The sequence below is a fragment of the Bactrocera oleae genome, chromosome 6 (genome assembly GCF_042242935.1).
Source record: "Bactrocera oleae isolate idBacOlea1 chromosome 6, idBacOlea1, whole genome shotgun sequence".
NCBI classification, from domain to species: Eukaryota; Metazoa; Arthropoda; class Insecta; order Diptera; family Tephritidae; genus Bactrocera; species Bactrocera oleae.
Window position 1 is genome coordinate 3,842,364 of NC_091540.1, and position 17,188 is coordinate 3,859,551.

The window sequence follows — 17,188 nt, forward strand, 5'->3', positions numbered from 1 at the left end:
TGAGAAGAAATATATGCTCCCTGATGGCTTTGAAGTCTATTTGTAGACTCTCTAGCATTATCTGTAGTCATTAACTTTGAGCTCTCGGCTTTGGTTTTATCAAATTTTTTTTTTAAATTTAAGGCCTGAAAAGGATGGACTGTGCATTAACATGGACACAGGAAATATTTTTCATCAATCTAGTAATACTTTTATTCCTTTCACGCGGAACCATAGTCCTTCGTCCAACCGATAGTCCTTTTTGTTGTTGTCGTAGCGGCAGACAACAATTCCGAAGTAATTTGGATGAATGCTGCCGAATTGACAGTTCTGAGCCGAATAAATATCTCGGACCGTTCCAGTTATTTAGACTCGACTGTCGTGGGAACCGAGCCGGTAGTCTTTCCTTTTTTAAACGAAGTGGCCTTTTTTAAACGAAGTTCAATCGTTTAATCTTTAGTCGAGCCGAAACAACTGATCAATACCATAAAACCAGCTGTTCTCTACAAACTGTAACTTCGACGAGTTTACAACGCCCTTTATTACCATTTTTATTTTTAATGCTTGCAAACAGCGCCACATCCTCTGTGCTGTCAATAACAATCAAAATTGCATTTAATTTGTATGACCCAAAGTCATACGATATGAATTGTTGCGCACTACAACTATTAACCATCATCATTACTACTGCATAGGTTTTTGGTGGCATGCAACTAACGAATGGGTCTACAATCAGGCAAGCAGCCAGACGTACGTACTAACAGACAGGCATGCAGCTGCAATGTGGTAAGTTCGCATGGCAGCGCACACGACGAAGGTTGCCACTTGTGGCATGTATACAAGTATATACATAGCGAAACACTTATACATTACACACACACTAAGCCTTTTACGTGCTTAATCACAATTTAAAGGTGCCTGTTTCACATGTGTTGCAGAACTTCCTATTGCTCGCCGATTGTCCGCCAATACTACATTGCACATTAGTGGCATTCCTGCCCCCCTCCGCTACCCGCTTTCCATCCAACTCATCAAGCGGTGGCGGTAACTTTGTGGCACTATAATTTACTACTGGCTAATCAAGATTATATTTCGGTCATAATTCTTTGGCACTGTGTTGTATTATATACATACATATATGCACATCACTTATGTACTTACATATATGTATAATACGAAGGTAGCCTTTTATATTTCGGGATTAAAGAACAAAAACCAATAATAATTATCGAAAATTGCTTTGTTGTTTTCCGAAATATTCTCCATTAAGATCTATATACTTTTGCTTGCTATGAATCAATTGTCGAAGCAATTTTGCCACTCTGATTGAGTTATCTCGAGAACATGCGTTCTGAGCGCCTCTTCAGGTGTCGAAAAGCGTTGACCGCTTAGTTTATTTCTTACATGTGGGAATAAGAAGAAGTCATTCGGTGCCAAGTCAGAACTAACATATATCATGGATGACTTATCAAATAGTTGTTTTGAGTGCAAAAAAATGCAGTTGTTTCAGCCGATGTGTGAGAGCTCGCATTGTTGTGGTGAAGAGTGAGCCGTCTTTGGCGGTTGACTTTTCTGATATTTTGAAAGACAACTGGCAAACGAATGATTGTAGACCACTCAGAATTTACTTTTCTGCGTTGTTCTAGTGTTACGGTTGCGACGTGTCTAGTTTTTCTAAAAAAAATAAGCAGGCAACCATTTGTTTGGAAGTGTTTCGTGCGCGAAGAATTTTTGTTGGATTCGACTCAACTTGAGACATGCATACAGTCGACTGCTGTTTACTATTGAACTGAAACCCGTAAATTGACGATTCATCACCTGTCACGTGTTTCGAAGCACCGCTAACGTATTTTTTAACATTTCTCTCGACCAAACGACACGAGCTTTTTTTGAGCGATTTAATTCCATTTTTAGCCATGATGAATATTTTAAGTTACTGTTAACAACACAAATAGCGCTCGTATGTCAAACCGTTTTGACTATGTACAACATCAAAAATGTCAAACTTTACGATAAAGTTGTGAATTGCCAGATTGCAACATTAGGATTGCCAAATCGCGAAAAGTAAAAGGCAACCTATGCATATGTTCTCACCTGTGTTGTCGTGGTGTCATAAAATAACTAATGTGGTCAATATTTACGCTTCGAGCACAGCTGATTGCCCGGCCTTGATATGCCGCATGGTTGCATGTCAGAACTAGCACATACGCACACATATTAATGTAGTTATATGCCAACTAGTCCACATTTATATATTCATGCCGATTGAGAACTAAATCAGTCGCTCAATTAGTCAATGAAATAACTGCTTGATGTGTCATAAACGTTTATCTTATTTCTTGTTATTTACTACTTAAGTGCAGTATGGGTATTTTTGTACCATGAACAGGGCATATTAAGTTTCCCTTAATTCTTTTGCGCAGAAACTCCATCCAGACATCCAAGCTATGTATAAAACTCGAATCGGAGACTTTCTGAGTTGACATAAGGAAAAGAAAATGGTTTAGTAATCATGAAGAAATCTCGAATAAAAGAGAGATCGTTTTATGCGATCTTCTTGTAAACGGCAAACCTTAAAAAGCTTTTTAACATTTAAGTTACTGATTATAACAGGGGCGTTTCACTACCGGATAAAACTGACAGTCGAATAAAAGGACGAAGCAAGAAACTTACCACTCAGTTCAGTCAACTAAAATGTTCCGAGCAATTGCATAAAATGAATATGTTATGAAATATTACTTTCAATTCAAATTTATTATAATCCAGGAGTAATAATCAATTTAATTCACATTTGTAATATAAATCATCAATAAATGAAAAAATTATTATAAATTTTTAAAACAAAATCCAACAATTGTTTGTAAGAAAAACTTCAATCATCATCTGCTGGTTCAGTTTTAATATTCAATACGGCAAAATCATCTGGAGCAATGATGCCCATATCCGCCATATCCTCGCCGACAGCTTCCGAAGCTTTTCGCTGCTCTGTAAGAGAGCAATTACGCTTTCCATATTCAGCAGGCGTTGTGAGCGGGCGCTTGTTGCCAACAACGGGACTAGAAGATGTAGAAAATGGCGAAAGCGTGCAGACATGTGAAGAGCTTGAAGAGTCACGGCAAACCTTAGTGTTGCTAGAGGATGTCGGCAGAGGTGTCTTCTCATCATTACGCACGAATTTGTTGAAACCCATATTAAGTGGTACCGCATGCACAACCGAATTACGATCACCCGCGCGCACGCTCACTACCGGCGAGGTTCTCAAAGTAGTAGTAGTGGAAACAGTCGAAGCCGTAGCGTTTACGCTGGAGATAGTGCTACGAAATGGTGTGGGTAATTTGAAAACCTCTCTGCTCACGACATGGGCAGGCGAACTGCGATGGGCAATTGTGATTTTCGGTGTGGTCGACATCGGTTCTTTGGTATTGGCAATGGTGGTTAAATAGTTGCTACTGGCAGTATCATTCGGTAAGGCGCCACAAACTGAATAACGGCGAATGAGCGGACGCGCACCGACACGAATTGTTTGTTGATTGCGATCAGTCTTCACGGTTGCATTAGCTGAGCTTGCGGTCGCGGCTGACATGCCACCGCTACCCCTAATTGGTGTCATCAACTGACGGAGCTTTTGATTGTTTGCTGCATTAGCGACCAAAGTTGATGAAGCCTTAGTGACCAACTTATTGCTGATGGTATCCTTATTGCCTGTAGTTTCAGTGGTGCTGCGCGGCACAATGAACGTACCAACACCGCTGGCATTCACGGCGTTCTCCAAACTGGCGCTAGTTACATTACTTTTGGGGTAAATACGGTAAATGCGTCGATGCACGATCTCACTGTTGCTCGGTGCACAAGCTCCACTTTTGGTGGGCATGCTGTAAGCTGAAGAGCCATGTTCGTTTACCTTAACCAATTTACGTATGACACGACGTTGTAAGACTGTTGATGAGGGCGTTGTGGTTGTTGTTTGTGTAGAAGTTGCAGTTTCACCGGCTCGCGTGAGCAACATAGGCGTCGGCTTATTTGTCATTTGATTTGTAGTTGTTGTTGTATTAAAAGGTGATACACGTAGCGATAGCGGTGGCGGCGGTTGTGATGGTGTAAGACGCATCGATGCATTTGGCGAAATCAAAGCACACTTTTCTGGGCTCGTCTTAGGTGCCAACTCGCTACTACTATCACTCAATTTCAAGTTGAGCTCTGGCGTATGCTTGGCTGCTTGCACCATAGCGACCAGCTCACGCACCAAATTCAACTCGCCACCGCTTACAGCGCTCAGTTGCTTCGGTATGATGGCTTTCGTTTCCTGGTTTGACGGGAAATCGCTAGGACTATCGAAAACTTCCATCAATGACTCAAAGATTTTCTTCTTGAAATGCAACTTTTGACGCGCATTCATTTCGTTCAAATAGGGTTTTATAGTGTCGAAGAAATCATCAACACTGGAAGTTGGCTGCAGACTACATTGTACGCCTTGGTCGATAGAAGCTTGTGAAGCATTAGTAACGTGCAATACAACTTTTTCAGCTGGACTTAAAGAATTTTCGTCTCGCAACGTTTTAATCAGTGTTGTTGTTGGTGATTGTGAAGGGCCTACAATGTGGCTATCAGCCTGTGGTATACATAAGGTACGTGTTCTTTTTTGTGCCGAAAAATTTGTGGATTGGTTGTCGACTGGCGCTGTGTTCCCTGTTTTCTTTGACAAGTTAGCAGCCGCCACCAATTGGTTTGTAGCCTCGCCTAGTGATTTCAAACGGGACGCACCTCGCTTAATGCTTTTGATTGCACTATCTTTCTGGCGCAAATCCCGCTGGCTGGTTACCTTCTTACCTATGCCACGTTTGCAAGCGCGCTTGAGACGACATTGTCGTTTTTTAACAAATTCGTCTTTTGGTTTATCATTTTGTTCGTTATTTTCAGTCTCATCAACTTTGCTCTGCGGCTGCTCAATTTCATTATGCTCAAATTCACTCAAAACATCCTCTCCAGCTGCCACATTGGCTTCATTATCTGGCGCGTATTCAAGTTCATTGCTAACGCTAGTTTTTTTGATAAAAAATGTGCCTGACTCATCGTTCGTGGGGCTTATGTAAAATGTGCCGACTTTACTCTTTGAGCTCGGTAACTTTTTACTCACTCCAGCATCAATAATATCTTTCATAATTTCTTCTGCATTTACAAGCTTTCCTAAAGACTGTGTCTTTCTAATGGGCCTACCTTCAGCCATTTTAGTTTCTTCGCTATTCTTTCTCAACACTTTAAGCCTAGCAGAAGGTGGTCTTTTGCTAACTGTATCATCTTCAATATTCAGTTCTTCTCTCATTTTAAGCCCTACCTCATTCTTATTTTTTACTTTCAACTCCTCGTTTCCACGTTTGATCACAACCTCTTCTAAAAACCCGTCATCCGCTTTAGTCTTGGGCGTGACTTCTGCATTTTCTTGAGCGTTTCTATCAACAGGCGTTGTTATACCTTCCGCTTCAACATCACTTTCGCAAAACGGTTGTTCTTCATTTTTATGCGGTATGAGAAATTCTAATAAATCGTGCAGGTTGTTCTCTCGTGCACGATTACCTTTACGCTTTTTTGGTGATACAACTCGTGATTGTGAGAAAGTGACTCGTATATCGCGCCAACGTTGCTTGCAGCTGTCAACTGGAAAGAGAGTGAACGAAATGTTTTGGGATGGTAAAATTATTTTAAAAATATGGATCTATTGAAAGTTTTGTTATATTAATCCCTGATAACCCAGAGAGCGCAATTAATCACTAAGTCTCACCACGTCACTATCAAAAAAGAATTCACTATCAATCAAAATTTCAGTGAAATGTCCGAAGATTTCAAAAAAATAGAAAGAGCAATATCGGTCGATGATGCAATCGTTGTTTTTCAAGGAAAATCACGCATTAAAATGCAATTGACATCTCAACGAACCCTTTGACCGCAACCGCGAGACCATTCCACAGCAGTGATTGGCGTATCCACTGGTAGTCGTCAGAGAGGAATAGTCGAGACAACGCTCTTCATCTGGCGAGCCTACTCTAATGGTAGAAATATTTAATCATTTAGCGAATAAAAACATGCTCTGATCTCTAGAAAACGCATTTAAAGAAGTTGGAGCAACGCTGGATCAATTATAATAAGGAAACTATATGAAAAGTAAATCACAATTTTTAATTTTTTATTTCTTTTTAAATGGCTATGTAATTATCGAAGCACTCTCAAAACGATAGACATCCATTAAGATACTTTACTTGAATAAAATGCGATTCCATGCGTAAGATAGCAATTTTGAATATATAATTAGCCTCTTTGACAGCTGTTACTTGACTTATACAATATTTATCGGAAAGATCTTGGTTTGCAGGCTTACAAAATCCAACTCGTGGAAGAATTTAAGCCGAACAAGCATCAAACGCATCGTCAGCGATGAAGCTAATAATCCAGAAGCCATAGTTGAGGCGGCGTTACATTCTCAATAAGTCACTGTTGGGTGTGCTCTATGGGCAGAGGAAATCATTGGTGCATATTTCTTCACAAATGAAGCCGAACATAATGGGCCTTTGGCCTCAAAGATCGTGCGATTTAACACGTTTGAACTATTTTTTTGGGATTATATAAAGGCCCTTGTCTATGCAAATAAGGTCGACACGATTAACGTCTTGGAAGAGAATATACGACGCATTATTGCTGACGTACGGCCCCAATTGCTTCAAAAAGTGGTCGAAAGTTGGACCTCTAGGACCTTTATTCGAGTTACTTGCCCGATATCTTTTTTTAAACACAACGGCACCCCGTTATCTTTATAATAAAGCTTAATTCTTAGCCATAACAATAAATTATATGTGTTTTCAAACATTTCGAGTTTTAAAAAAAAAATATATGTATACACAGACCTACATTATAGAACGCACCAGGAAAGTGATTACAATAATTTTTAGTATCGGTTAGGTTTTAAACTGTTTTTTCTAAGTATGCTAAAAATTTTAATTTAAACATTTTCTTGATATTTATGTATTTGAGACAAAATCGTTTGGAATATGATTTCAATTTAGGAATTAATGAAACAGAAATTACTAAAATTAAAAAAAGTAAAACATATCGATTACGTTTATTACAGAACATATTTAAATAATACTTCAAAGAAATTTTAATAACGTCTTAATGGTTAAAGCCAATCTGGGATTTTTAAAAATAAAAGGAGCATTCCCAGGATAGACCCCTCCAATTTGTAACAAAATGTGAATATACAATTTTTTTAAACTCGCTAATAAATGTTTAATAAAGCATGAAATAAAGATGAATGCGATTCCTTTTTGCTTTTTGCTAGAATTAATTGTTTATGTTACTCCCTTTTTAGCGATCTCATCCCCAAATTTTTTACTCTAGCCCTTATGAATGTAACTATTTTATTGAGAAAGGCAACCCTGCCTAACATGCATGTAGTAGGCAACCCTATGCGCACTGCCGAAGTGCACCCTCTCCTTTGGCACTCACCTGTCTCCTCGCACGTTTCGGCTATCTTCAGCCAGGCACGATCGTATGCCTCTCGCGAAACCGAATTGGCCACGGCGTGATCATAAATACACGGATGTTGTTGCACGGCACGGCACAAACGAACATGGCTTTGATTGCTCATGGCCAACAAACCGATGAACGCACGAGATTTTTCCAAACACTAAAACTTTAAGCAATAAACCAGCTAGCAGCGGCTACTACTATTAGCACACTGCACAAGCCGAGCTTTTTCACAAACACAAACACGAATTCCACTTGAAAAAATTAGCACAAATTTTCTCGATGCACATCGCAAACAGCAAAACTATCAACAATCGTCAATAACAAGCTCTAGTGTCACATTGACAGCAGTCAGCGAATGACATTTGTCAATTTCGGCGCTGGGTTGCTCTGCTGCTGGCACAAGTAGTTTAACACTTTTTCAAATTATTTAAATTTTCAAAATTCCCACAACTCGTTAACACACCGAAACGTTTAATTACAACCGTACACGCTTACATTTGCAAACTATTTTCTGCTTGCCATTAAACAATTGGCTAATTTTGTTGCTTTATGTCTTGCTTCGGTATTTCAGTTGAACTGCTCGTTTCGGTTTGTTTTGATTATGAATTTGTTCGTGGCAGCATTGCCAACACGCATATTGACTCTGTTTTGTCGTTTTGGTGCTGTGAATACGCAGTGCAGACCTTGTGATTTTGATTGCTGGCAGTGTTATGCGTCGCTAAGAGAGTTTTGAAAGACACTGCATTAGTAAGAGCATAGCCAAATGTCATTGGTGCGGCAGTTTGAAGTGCGGCGTAGCCGAAATAAAAATGTTGCCGAACGCGTAGAGCGAGTATGAATGAGTTTTGAAGTGTGTGTTTACAAATACATATATAGGTACATACACATATTATATTTATTTTGATTCAAGATTTAGCAAGCCGTTATGAGACTAAGAATGGCTTAAAATTGTATCTAAACATTTCAATGAACATATATTTATTACCTAGTAAATCACATATTCGATATTAATATCACGTTTACATATAAACAAATTATTATTATTTTTGCCATAGCTCTCTCAATTGTCATAACCAATAAATAAACAAGGAGTTTATCTATAAAAGAATTCTAACTAATAAATCAGTTTAAATCGTAATCATTCATCCTGCTTACAACGCTGAGTTATCGATCATTTTTATTGAAAAGAAAGCAAGAAACGATACATGTTTCTACACAACTCTTGGCTATCGATAATGGCTTCTATAAAGCAAGAAAGAAACGGAAGGAAACAAAATGCATATATGTTTATAATTAGCATGATGAGCTTCCTCTATTATTATTATTTTTTGTTTGGTCTACTTTGATATCTTTCGAATTCTACAAGCTTTAAGTCGTTTCCGAATGTCTAAGGCATATGATATGTAGACTTTCCGTCATCGATATATGCTCGCATGGATTGAATCTGTATCATTATAATTTTCTATAGAGTGGTGGTGCGTACCCTAATCACAAAGTAAGAGTGCCCACATTAATTGAAAAAAGCAGTTTTCGAAATTATTGATTCTGGAAGAAAATTGTATGAGGCTAAAATTAAGGTTATGTTGAAAATTTGAATTGAAAGAACTTATGGGTAGTTATTGCGCCTTTATAAAAAATTGTCCATTAATAGTCCAATATACATAAAGCTTATAAAAGCTTTACAGGTATTCTTCCATGCATGAAGATTAATTACACAGATAAGTTCATGCCATTTTCTATTTCGAACAGGGAAAATTCAGGATTCTCCCTGCATTTTTGATGAAGTAATGAATGTATATTCTAACAGGACAATATCATCGTACGGATTTCTTAAATGCAGATTTGGCTCCAGGTATTTCCAGCATATAGTTTAGTCAGATATACATATATATATAGAGCAAACAAGAAGGACGCTCGACTGTTACAACGCATCAGTAAAATTCAACGCCGATTTAAATTATGTTCTAGGCATAACTTTTATACCTTTATGCCACATTCATTCTAAATATCCATATTCTTAGTATTACCTTAGCAAATGGATTGACAATAAATGAGAACTATCATACAGGCGACTTTCCGATTAAGAAATATCTCCAATACCTCATAAGATTTGTTTTACGGGTCACTATCGATATTTCTAAATAAAAAATTATCGTTTGCCACCACTGTATATCGACTCCTGACTACCGTTTTTTTTTTGTGGATATTTTTATGGATAGAAGACATTTCAGCTTCCCCAATAAACCTCCATATATCCCAATTATTATCGCTCTATGAAAAGTTAGGAGTTGTGAAATTTCTAAATCAGCAAAGACGAAGTCTTGAACCCAAAATTCGTACAAAGATAATTAAATACTTAAGGTACTATGTTATGCTAATTGCTATTGGGTTTTCGTATAAGAACTTGATTGTGAGAAATTAATCTGCAATGCATAGTGAATGAAGTCGACTACTGTTGTCACACAAATTATTAATTTCTGATAATATTAATCGAAATTTGTGCTGAAAGCTTTGAGTTCGTTTGTCTCATTTGATCTGAACACCACCCTCCAGATAAGTGGTTTTGTACCCATGTTCAAGTATGCTATCATTTACATTTGTGTGTACATATATACATTTGTATATGTATGTATGTTACTACATATCACCAGAGAACGTAAATGAATTCTCTGATATCAGAGAACGTAAATGAATAGAGAAGGAGCAAATGTTAGCAGTACTAAAATGTTAATTACGATGGAGGAACATCGAAAACGCGCCAGTTGGAAAATAAAATTTCACCACAACTATCAGGGTACGAAACGAACTACACCACTCTATAAGCAAAATGTATACACATACATATGCACAGATGTTCTTTGATATGCGCATAAACAAAACTTAAAATAATAAAAACGAAAGAAATTGACTTCTGACAGGAAAATATTAATAATCAGGGAAATAATATTAAAATAGAATTCAAATATCATTTCATAAAAAAGGGTTATAAAAATAAAAAATAGTATAATATATAAAAATATGATAGGATTTGAACTTAGGCAAAACATTTCATTGCAATAAGGAAGTGTGCTATACAAGCAACACCACAGATCACATTAGAACATATTTGTCTAATCTGTGAACTCAAACAGCTATTGTTGTTTACTTGCTTCAATGTTTATATGTCTATATGTGAATATTCTTGAAATTGCCTTCCTTCATTCGCATGTCCATATATATTTGCATATATGTACACATATGTACATATGTATGTACCTCAATATGTCTTTCGCAAAAAATCAAACATTCGCGCAAGTGACAAAAAAACGTAGACGCACCATCATCGGCCAATAATATTCAAGCGAACTCGCGGCATATTTTCTTAGTATTTCATATTACAACGACAACAAATTCATTCATAAGGAACGTGCGCTGCTTCAAAGCAAAGTGCGTTCGTTCATAACTCTGCGCCGCGCTATTTTTTCTGTGCGCCTGGTAAACCACATTTGGTTTTCATATAGAATTCCTACCGCAAATGCGCGAAAATAAAAATGAATGAAATTGAATTTGAATGTCTTCAGTAAAATTGAAGAATCAGCAAAATTTAAATTTTACAATTTGTATCACTGAAAATCCTACCATCCCCCTCGCGTTTGTATGTTGCCCACAAGCTGCTTCCTCACAACATTTGCTAAAAATCAGAAATTGAAGAATTTGTCTGATGTTCACTTCAAAAAGGAGAATTGGCAACATGACCTCTTAGCGAATTTAAATAATATTTATATTTTTGCATATTATGCACTATTTATGGCATTAAATTACAAAATTTATATTAAATTGCCATTCATATGAAATCATTAACTACTTCTATATATTCTAAGCACAGTCCATATAGTACTTTTATATGTTTATTTATTATCATTATTTCATAGTTTGTCGATTTAGCCCATTTATCCAAATACGACGCTATGAAAATGCAGCCCAATCGGTAATCGCAATATTTCAAAAGAGCATAAGTCAATTTTCAACAGCAAAGCCCTGCAAAAAGGACAAACGAGACAACATAGCCAATCGACATTGTCGTAAAATTGTCGATTGAAAAAAAATTTTGTCAACTCCGCCACGATGCGCAAAATTCGGCGTCAATATGTATGCGAGCTCATATGTATATATGTATGTTTGTCGACAAAATCGTCATTTGGTTACTTTCAACAACACAATGTCTGCGCGAACTCGCCGTTATTTCGTTGGCTTGCCACTATACACAGAGGCGTTCTAACTGAGGACTCTTAGTATATTATTATGTTGCTTAATTTGTATTGAAAAATACTGATGCATTTATGAATTATTTTCGTAATATAATATATATAATATATATATATATAAATACACATATATTCATACCTATAATCGTTTTTAAACTAAATTCGATAAATAAAATATATATCTGAAATAATTATGTGGCAGTGCGCCCCAATCCCTCCTTGCCTGCGATCGTTCTACTCGCAAAAAGCAAAAAGTGTGGACAAAAGTCATTGCTTGTGCGGGGCAAGAAGAAGCAAGCATCAGCGTACGTGTACTCATGAATGTATGTGTGATTATCACATTTGTGTAAATACGCATAAATAAAGGAATATGCAATAAACCCAAACATATGAACATATTTTCCTGAAATATTTTAATTATCTCAGGAAGTTAAATATGCTATTAAAGTAATTGAATTATGATATGCTTAGATTCCAATTAATAAAATAAAAATTAAATAAAATTTCAGTTTCATGAGTTTTAGGATTCGAACGTATAGGTTCGTATTCGGATTGTGCTTAACCCCTTCCCGCTTACGACCTCAGCCACCACAAAAGTGGAAATGTGGCCGCTTAGCCACCGTTTTATTGTTATCCTTTGTTTAATAAGCAATTGCTCACATAACGCACATACATAAGTTGGAAAAATAGCCTACTAAATGTTTATTTTATTATGAATTCTGGGGTTTTTACCGGTAATACAGATTTTTAATTCAGAAGGCTTTTCATAATTATAAATTTGTCATATCATAGAAATTGAAAACATAAATCTAAATAGGTATGCGCAACGATTTTTCATATAGGAATATTCGTTGTGTCTATTTATAGCATTTCGCACATTGTGTGGTGTATTTTTCTTTTTCGAAGTTATATTTTTCGATGTTCCTTCATGTGGAATTACAAATTAGTACTCAAAAAGTTTTCATTTAACATTTGCTCCTTCTCTACTCATCAACATTCTCTGGTGCTACTATTACAGGCCCCATATGTGTTATTGTTATTGTAAACGGCTGCAATTACGATATATAGACGCAACGTACATCGGAGAGCGGTAAGCAATGTTTAGAAAGCGGTGCATAAGAGAAAACGCTAGATATGCGAAAAGAGGTAAGACAAATAATAAAAGCAGAGCAATATGCTATTCGCATGACAAGAGAGAGCGAGCCAGGTAAAAGAGCAAACGAGCAATATTTGGTGTTTTTCTGCTGCTCACACACACACAGGCGCATCCCGCAAAAGCCTTGAGCGGATTATTATTGCAGGCTGCGAACTGCCTTCACACCCCTTACCCTTGATAGAGGTACGGCAAATGTGTTGACGCAGCTGTCGGGCGCGCAGATAACAATACAACATGCTTGCTGCTGCTGCTGCTGCTGCTACTTCTGCTGCTGGCATTGTGGCGCAAACTGAACGATGAATGAACGAAACAAAGTGAACAGCAGCAATTGAAACATAAATGTATGTGTATGTGTGTGTAGGCAGCAAAAGCGGCGCAGGCGTCTAACGCAAGCAGCGGCCTGGCGAGCGTTCGCGTACGTGTTTGTTGTGGCCAAACGTGCTGTAGGCAGTCACTGGCAACAAAGTAACACATAAAAAAGGAGAAACAGAAACAGTTAAAGCGAAAAAATGTGGGCAACGTTTTTGTTGTAATTGTTGTAGAACAACAGCTGCTGCCTCGTTTTAATTTTCATGTTTTTGTCTGCGCGGCTAGCGGCTACAGCAATGCGGACGACTGCTGCTGTTACAATGTTGCTGTTGTCTAGATGTTGTTGCGTGGCGTTGCCAGCGTGTTTTGAAGGTTTTTATAACGACACACAAGTTTATGCATACCATATATAATCTTCACATTAATATCCCTCCGCTTCCCGTTGCTGCCACTACAATTAGCTTGTTTTGCAGCCATACTAATATTTATTGTTGTTACTGTTGCCTTGGTTATTGCTCGTTCGACTGCGCGCTACAATTATATTTGCTGTTGTTGTTGTTGCTATTACAACAGCGACACCACGTAATGTTATTGCTCAGCAACACTCACTCCAACACGGGTTTTCCACATCCATACCCTAGCTGTGTTGTTGTTGTCCTACCATAGTTGTTATTACCGGTGGTTGTTTTTTTTTTTATGTTTTGCTTTTATGGCGTTTATTGCTCGCCGTCACTACCTGACCCAGTCAGCGCCGGTGCTAGCTAGCTAGTTGTTCGGCTTGTTTGTTAGTTGTTTGGTCGTTTTGTCGGGCGCTTCTTTTAGTCTCAGCCGTCGTCTGCAAATGTGTTGTCTATTTGCGCTCGCTTTCTCTCACACTACCAGCTAGCTGATATACACGCGCTGCCAGGGATGCCATTTATAGTTATTTAGTTAATATTGAAATATATTTGCTATACCTTCTAGAGCTCTAATGTACAACTCAAGAGCCTGTATATAGCCATATATTAACACACAGAGAGCGACTTCGAATACCCTATTTATTTGTATATAAATGAACAGCGTGATCAAATAGAGACGATTTAGTCACGTCCGTCTGTCTGTTGCTCTCTATACGCGCACGTGCCTTTCTCCCCAATAAGCAGATTATTGTCTAAAGCAGAGATATAATCTTCTAACAAATTGGCCAGCTAGATGGCCAATCTTCGAAACCACCATTCTCAAGAGGGCGTCTATGAGCGACGATGATTCTAGAAACTCCTGCTTTCTGAAACAAAATAAAACGGAATCTTAACCTATAAAAGGTTTACTATATATACGTATTTTTTTAGTTTTACATAAATTGTTCGCAAAATTGTGGAATCAACGTCAAAATTAGCTGAAAATTGTAAAGCAGTAATTTTAATAAAGAAATTTGAAAATGATTTAATATATACTGTTACTGTAAAGCTACAGAAAAATTTCAAGCGGATATGGGAGATAGTCTCCGAGTACCATATTTTGCCTGATTTAAAAAGTGCAGTTTAGAGAAAAAGTTAAAAGTTTGAGTTACTCAGCTTACTGACCCGTACGCTTTAACATTACAGTGAATAGGTAAGGAATCGTTTATATCACTATTCTACCAAATTTAATAATACCTTTAGGACTCTAAAACCGATTTTTTTAAATTCTCGAACAGGCCTTATCCGTTAATCAATAATTAATCATCCTTAGACGCATTGCGCTCAAGTGAGTCAGCTAATCACAGCAGAAAAAATTGCTGGCTGTATGAAATTATATTCGTGTTTTAAGAAGCTGTAGACATCTTCGTGGCTGTTGCTTCGTTTTATTGAAAATCTTAGGCTGGCTTAACTGCTTAAGAGGTTCAAGGTGACGACTTAATCAGAGTAGAAAAAGATCTAGTTATTTTATATAAAATCATATTCTCCGTTTAATTTGGGTGAAATTCCCTAATTATGCATGAAAAATATTTTATTTGAATACATATGTATAAATTATGAATCTTAAAATAAATAATGGTTTGGCAACCCAGTTGCACATATAACTGTTGGCTGTTTGGCTTTAATCACTACACACTCTCCACCACACGCTACCCTCTTTATCAATATATTTTATTGTTATTGTTATTGCTGCTTTGCGTGTGACCACGCTGCTGGGCTTACTTATAGCTTCGTATGTGCATATATGTATCTATGTATGTATGCATATGCGTGTTTTCGTATACGTTTTGCTGTTGTCGCTCCACCGCTTTCACGCTGATTTCCTCTGCTCCATTAACGTCTGGGGTCTGGTCTTTCCGCCAACAGTCGACATCTGCTGCCTCGCTTTGTGCTTTGCTTTGTTTGTTTCATATTTTGTCTTCAATTTTTTATTGTTGTTGTTTACTTGCTTGTTGTCGCTATCGGTTGCTGTCGCCTGCTGGCTGTTGTTCGTTGTTAGCTGCCGACTTGCCGCTGGTTGCTGACTGTTTCGTTGGCAATGCGCACATAAACACAAAACACACACACGCATTATATATATGAGGTTTGTAAGTGTGTGCATATGTGCCCCCCCCCTCTTGCTACTTTGTTTGCTCGGTTATATACAATTTTACTTATATTTATATATACATATATGTAGTTATGTGTCTGCTGTTATTTGTTAGTGTTACTATCGGTTATGCCATGTCTGGCATTATGTTGTTGTTGTTTGTGTCATTGCTGTTTCGATTTTTTTTTTCATTTTGAGTGTATGTTTCAGCTGTCGTTTCGTCAAATTCATATTTGTTCACACATTTTGTAGTTGCTGCACTTGTTCGTGCGCGCTCATAGAAAAGTGCTTACATACATGCATACATATATATGGTAGATGTATGTATACGCATATATAAATATATGTATATTTGTATATAGCTATAAGTACCAAACAGAGTCGTATTTACACCCAACGTTGTAAACATGCCAGGCACATGTGCCTGTCTGACCAACTAACTGAGTTACAAAGTCAACACACACACATATATACAAATATGTATACGAGTATACATACATATCTAGAAATGTACTGTCCATCTATTGCACTTACCACTCTATTAACATATCAGCAACATTGCTGCCTGCTAATGTAGTAACGTTTTTATTGATTTTGTCGCTTGTCGAAACCAATTGCCTGGCAATGTTATCAATTTCAGCCTTAATGAAGGAACTCGGTACTCGCTTAAATAATTGCAGTGTAGGGCCTCACCGACTCATTGCAATGCTTAGATAAATTCAAAGGCAGATGAATCTCTTTTTTATTTTACAAGATGTCTTCACGAAATTTGGCACGGATTATTATCTAAGGCAACGCTAAAATCTCCGAACAAATTGTTCAGATTCTTGTTTAATAACCATTAGATCAAACTTGCTAAGTTTGCAAGGATCCCGAGGCAAATGAGTATAGACTAGAATCCACATATTTTCGAACGATGACGATATTATTAGATAAATTGCTTGCTTGTCGAAGCGATCGTCTTAAACTTGATCAGCATATGTTGGAGAGTCGACGACGCCGGTTGCCACACAATCAAATATTAATGATCTTTCATCTCGGTAAGCGCTAAGTATCAACTCTACCTTTCCCTAATTTTGTTGGTATAAAGAGAAGGATTTGTAGCTAGGATTTTGTCATAAATTTAGAGGTAGTCCGAAAGCGCTGGCAGACGGAACAGGACGAGGCAGAATGCTTTAGCGACATACAGAATCTCCAAGATCATAAGCAAGAGCCCCGAAGGGAGACTCGTATGCTTTTTACTCACACTGTCTGGAAAGGCCTGCAGAATGGTTATTGACCTAATTACAGATCACAACCTATTGGCATCGCATGCGGATGAGCATACTTACAGTAAGGGCAGGGAAGTAAGCATGAGAGAGACGCTGCAACACCTTCTATACTTCTGTCCAGCATTATCTAGATTTCTTCTTAGAGAAGCTTCACAGTTCAATAGGCTAGGTGAAATATCAAAATT

General features: G+C 37.5%; 1 protein-coding gene across 1 annotated transcript; it reads right to left on the reverse strand.

Moving 5' to 3' along the window:
• Positions 1-2,714: 2,714 nt before the first annotated feature.
• On the reverse strand, positions 2,715-8,061 carry LOC106620173 (probable serine/threonine-protein kinase nek3). The gene is made up of 2 exons (XM_014238587.3): positions 7,474-8,061; positions 2,715-5,631 (listed from the first exon to the last, which is right to left on the reverse strand). Exons 1-2 carry the CDS (start codon positions 7,613-7,615, stop codon positions 2,852-2,854), a joined length of 2,922 nt encoding a protein of 973 aa, XP_014094062.3. The 5' UTR covers positions 7,616-8,061; the 3' UTR covers positions 2,715-2,851.
• Between the last annotated feature and the right edge of the window lie 9,127 nt (positions 8,062-17,188).

What these genes read in the sequence shown, in the direction of transcription:
- LOC106620173 (XM_014238587.3), bottom strand. Translation starts at nt 7,615, where the DNA reads ATGAGCAATCAAAGCCATGTTCGTTTGTGCCGTGCCGTGCAACAACAT. An exon ending in CGAAACGTGCGAGGAGACAG is followed by an intron (nt 5,632 to 7,473) that starts GTGAGTGCCAAA and finishes CTCTCTTTCCAG; the next exon opens with TTGACAGCTGCAAGCAACGT.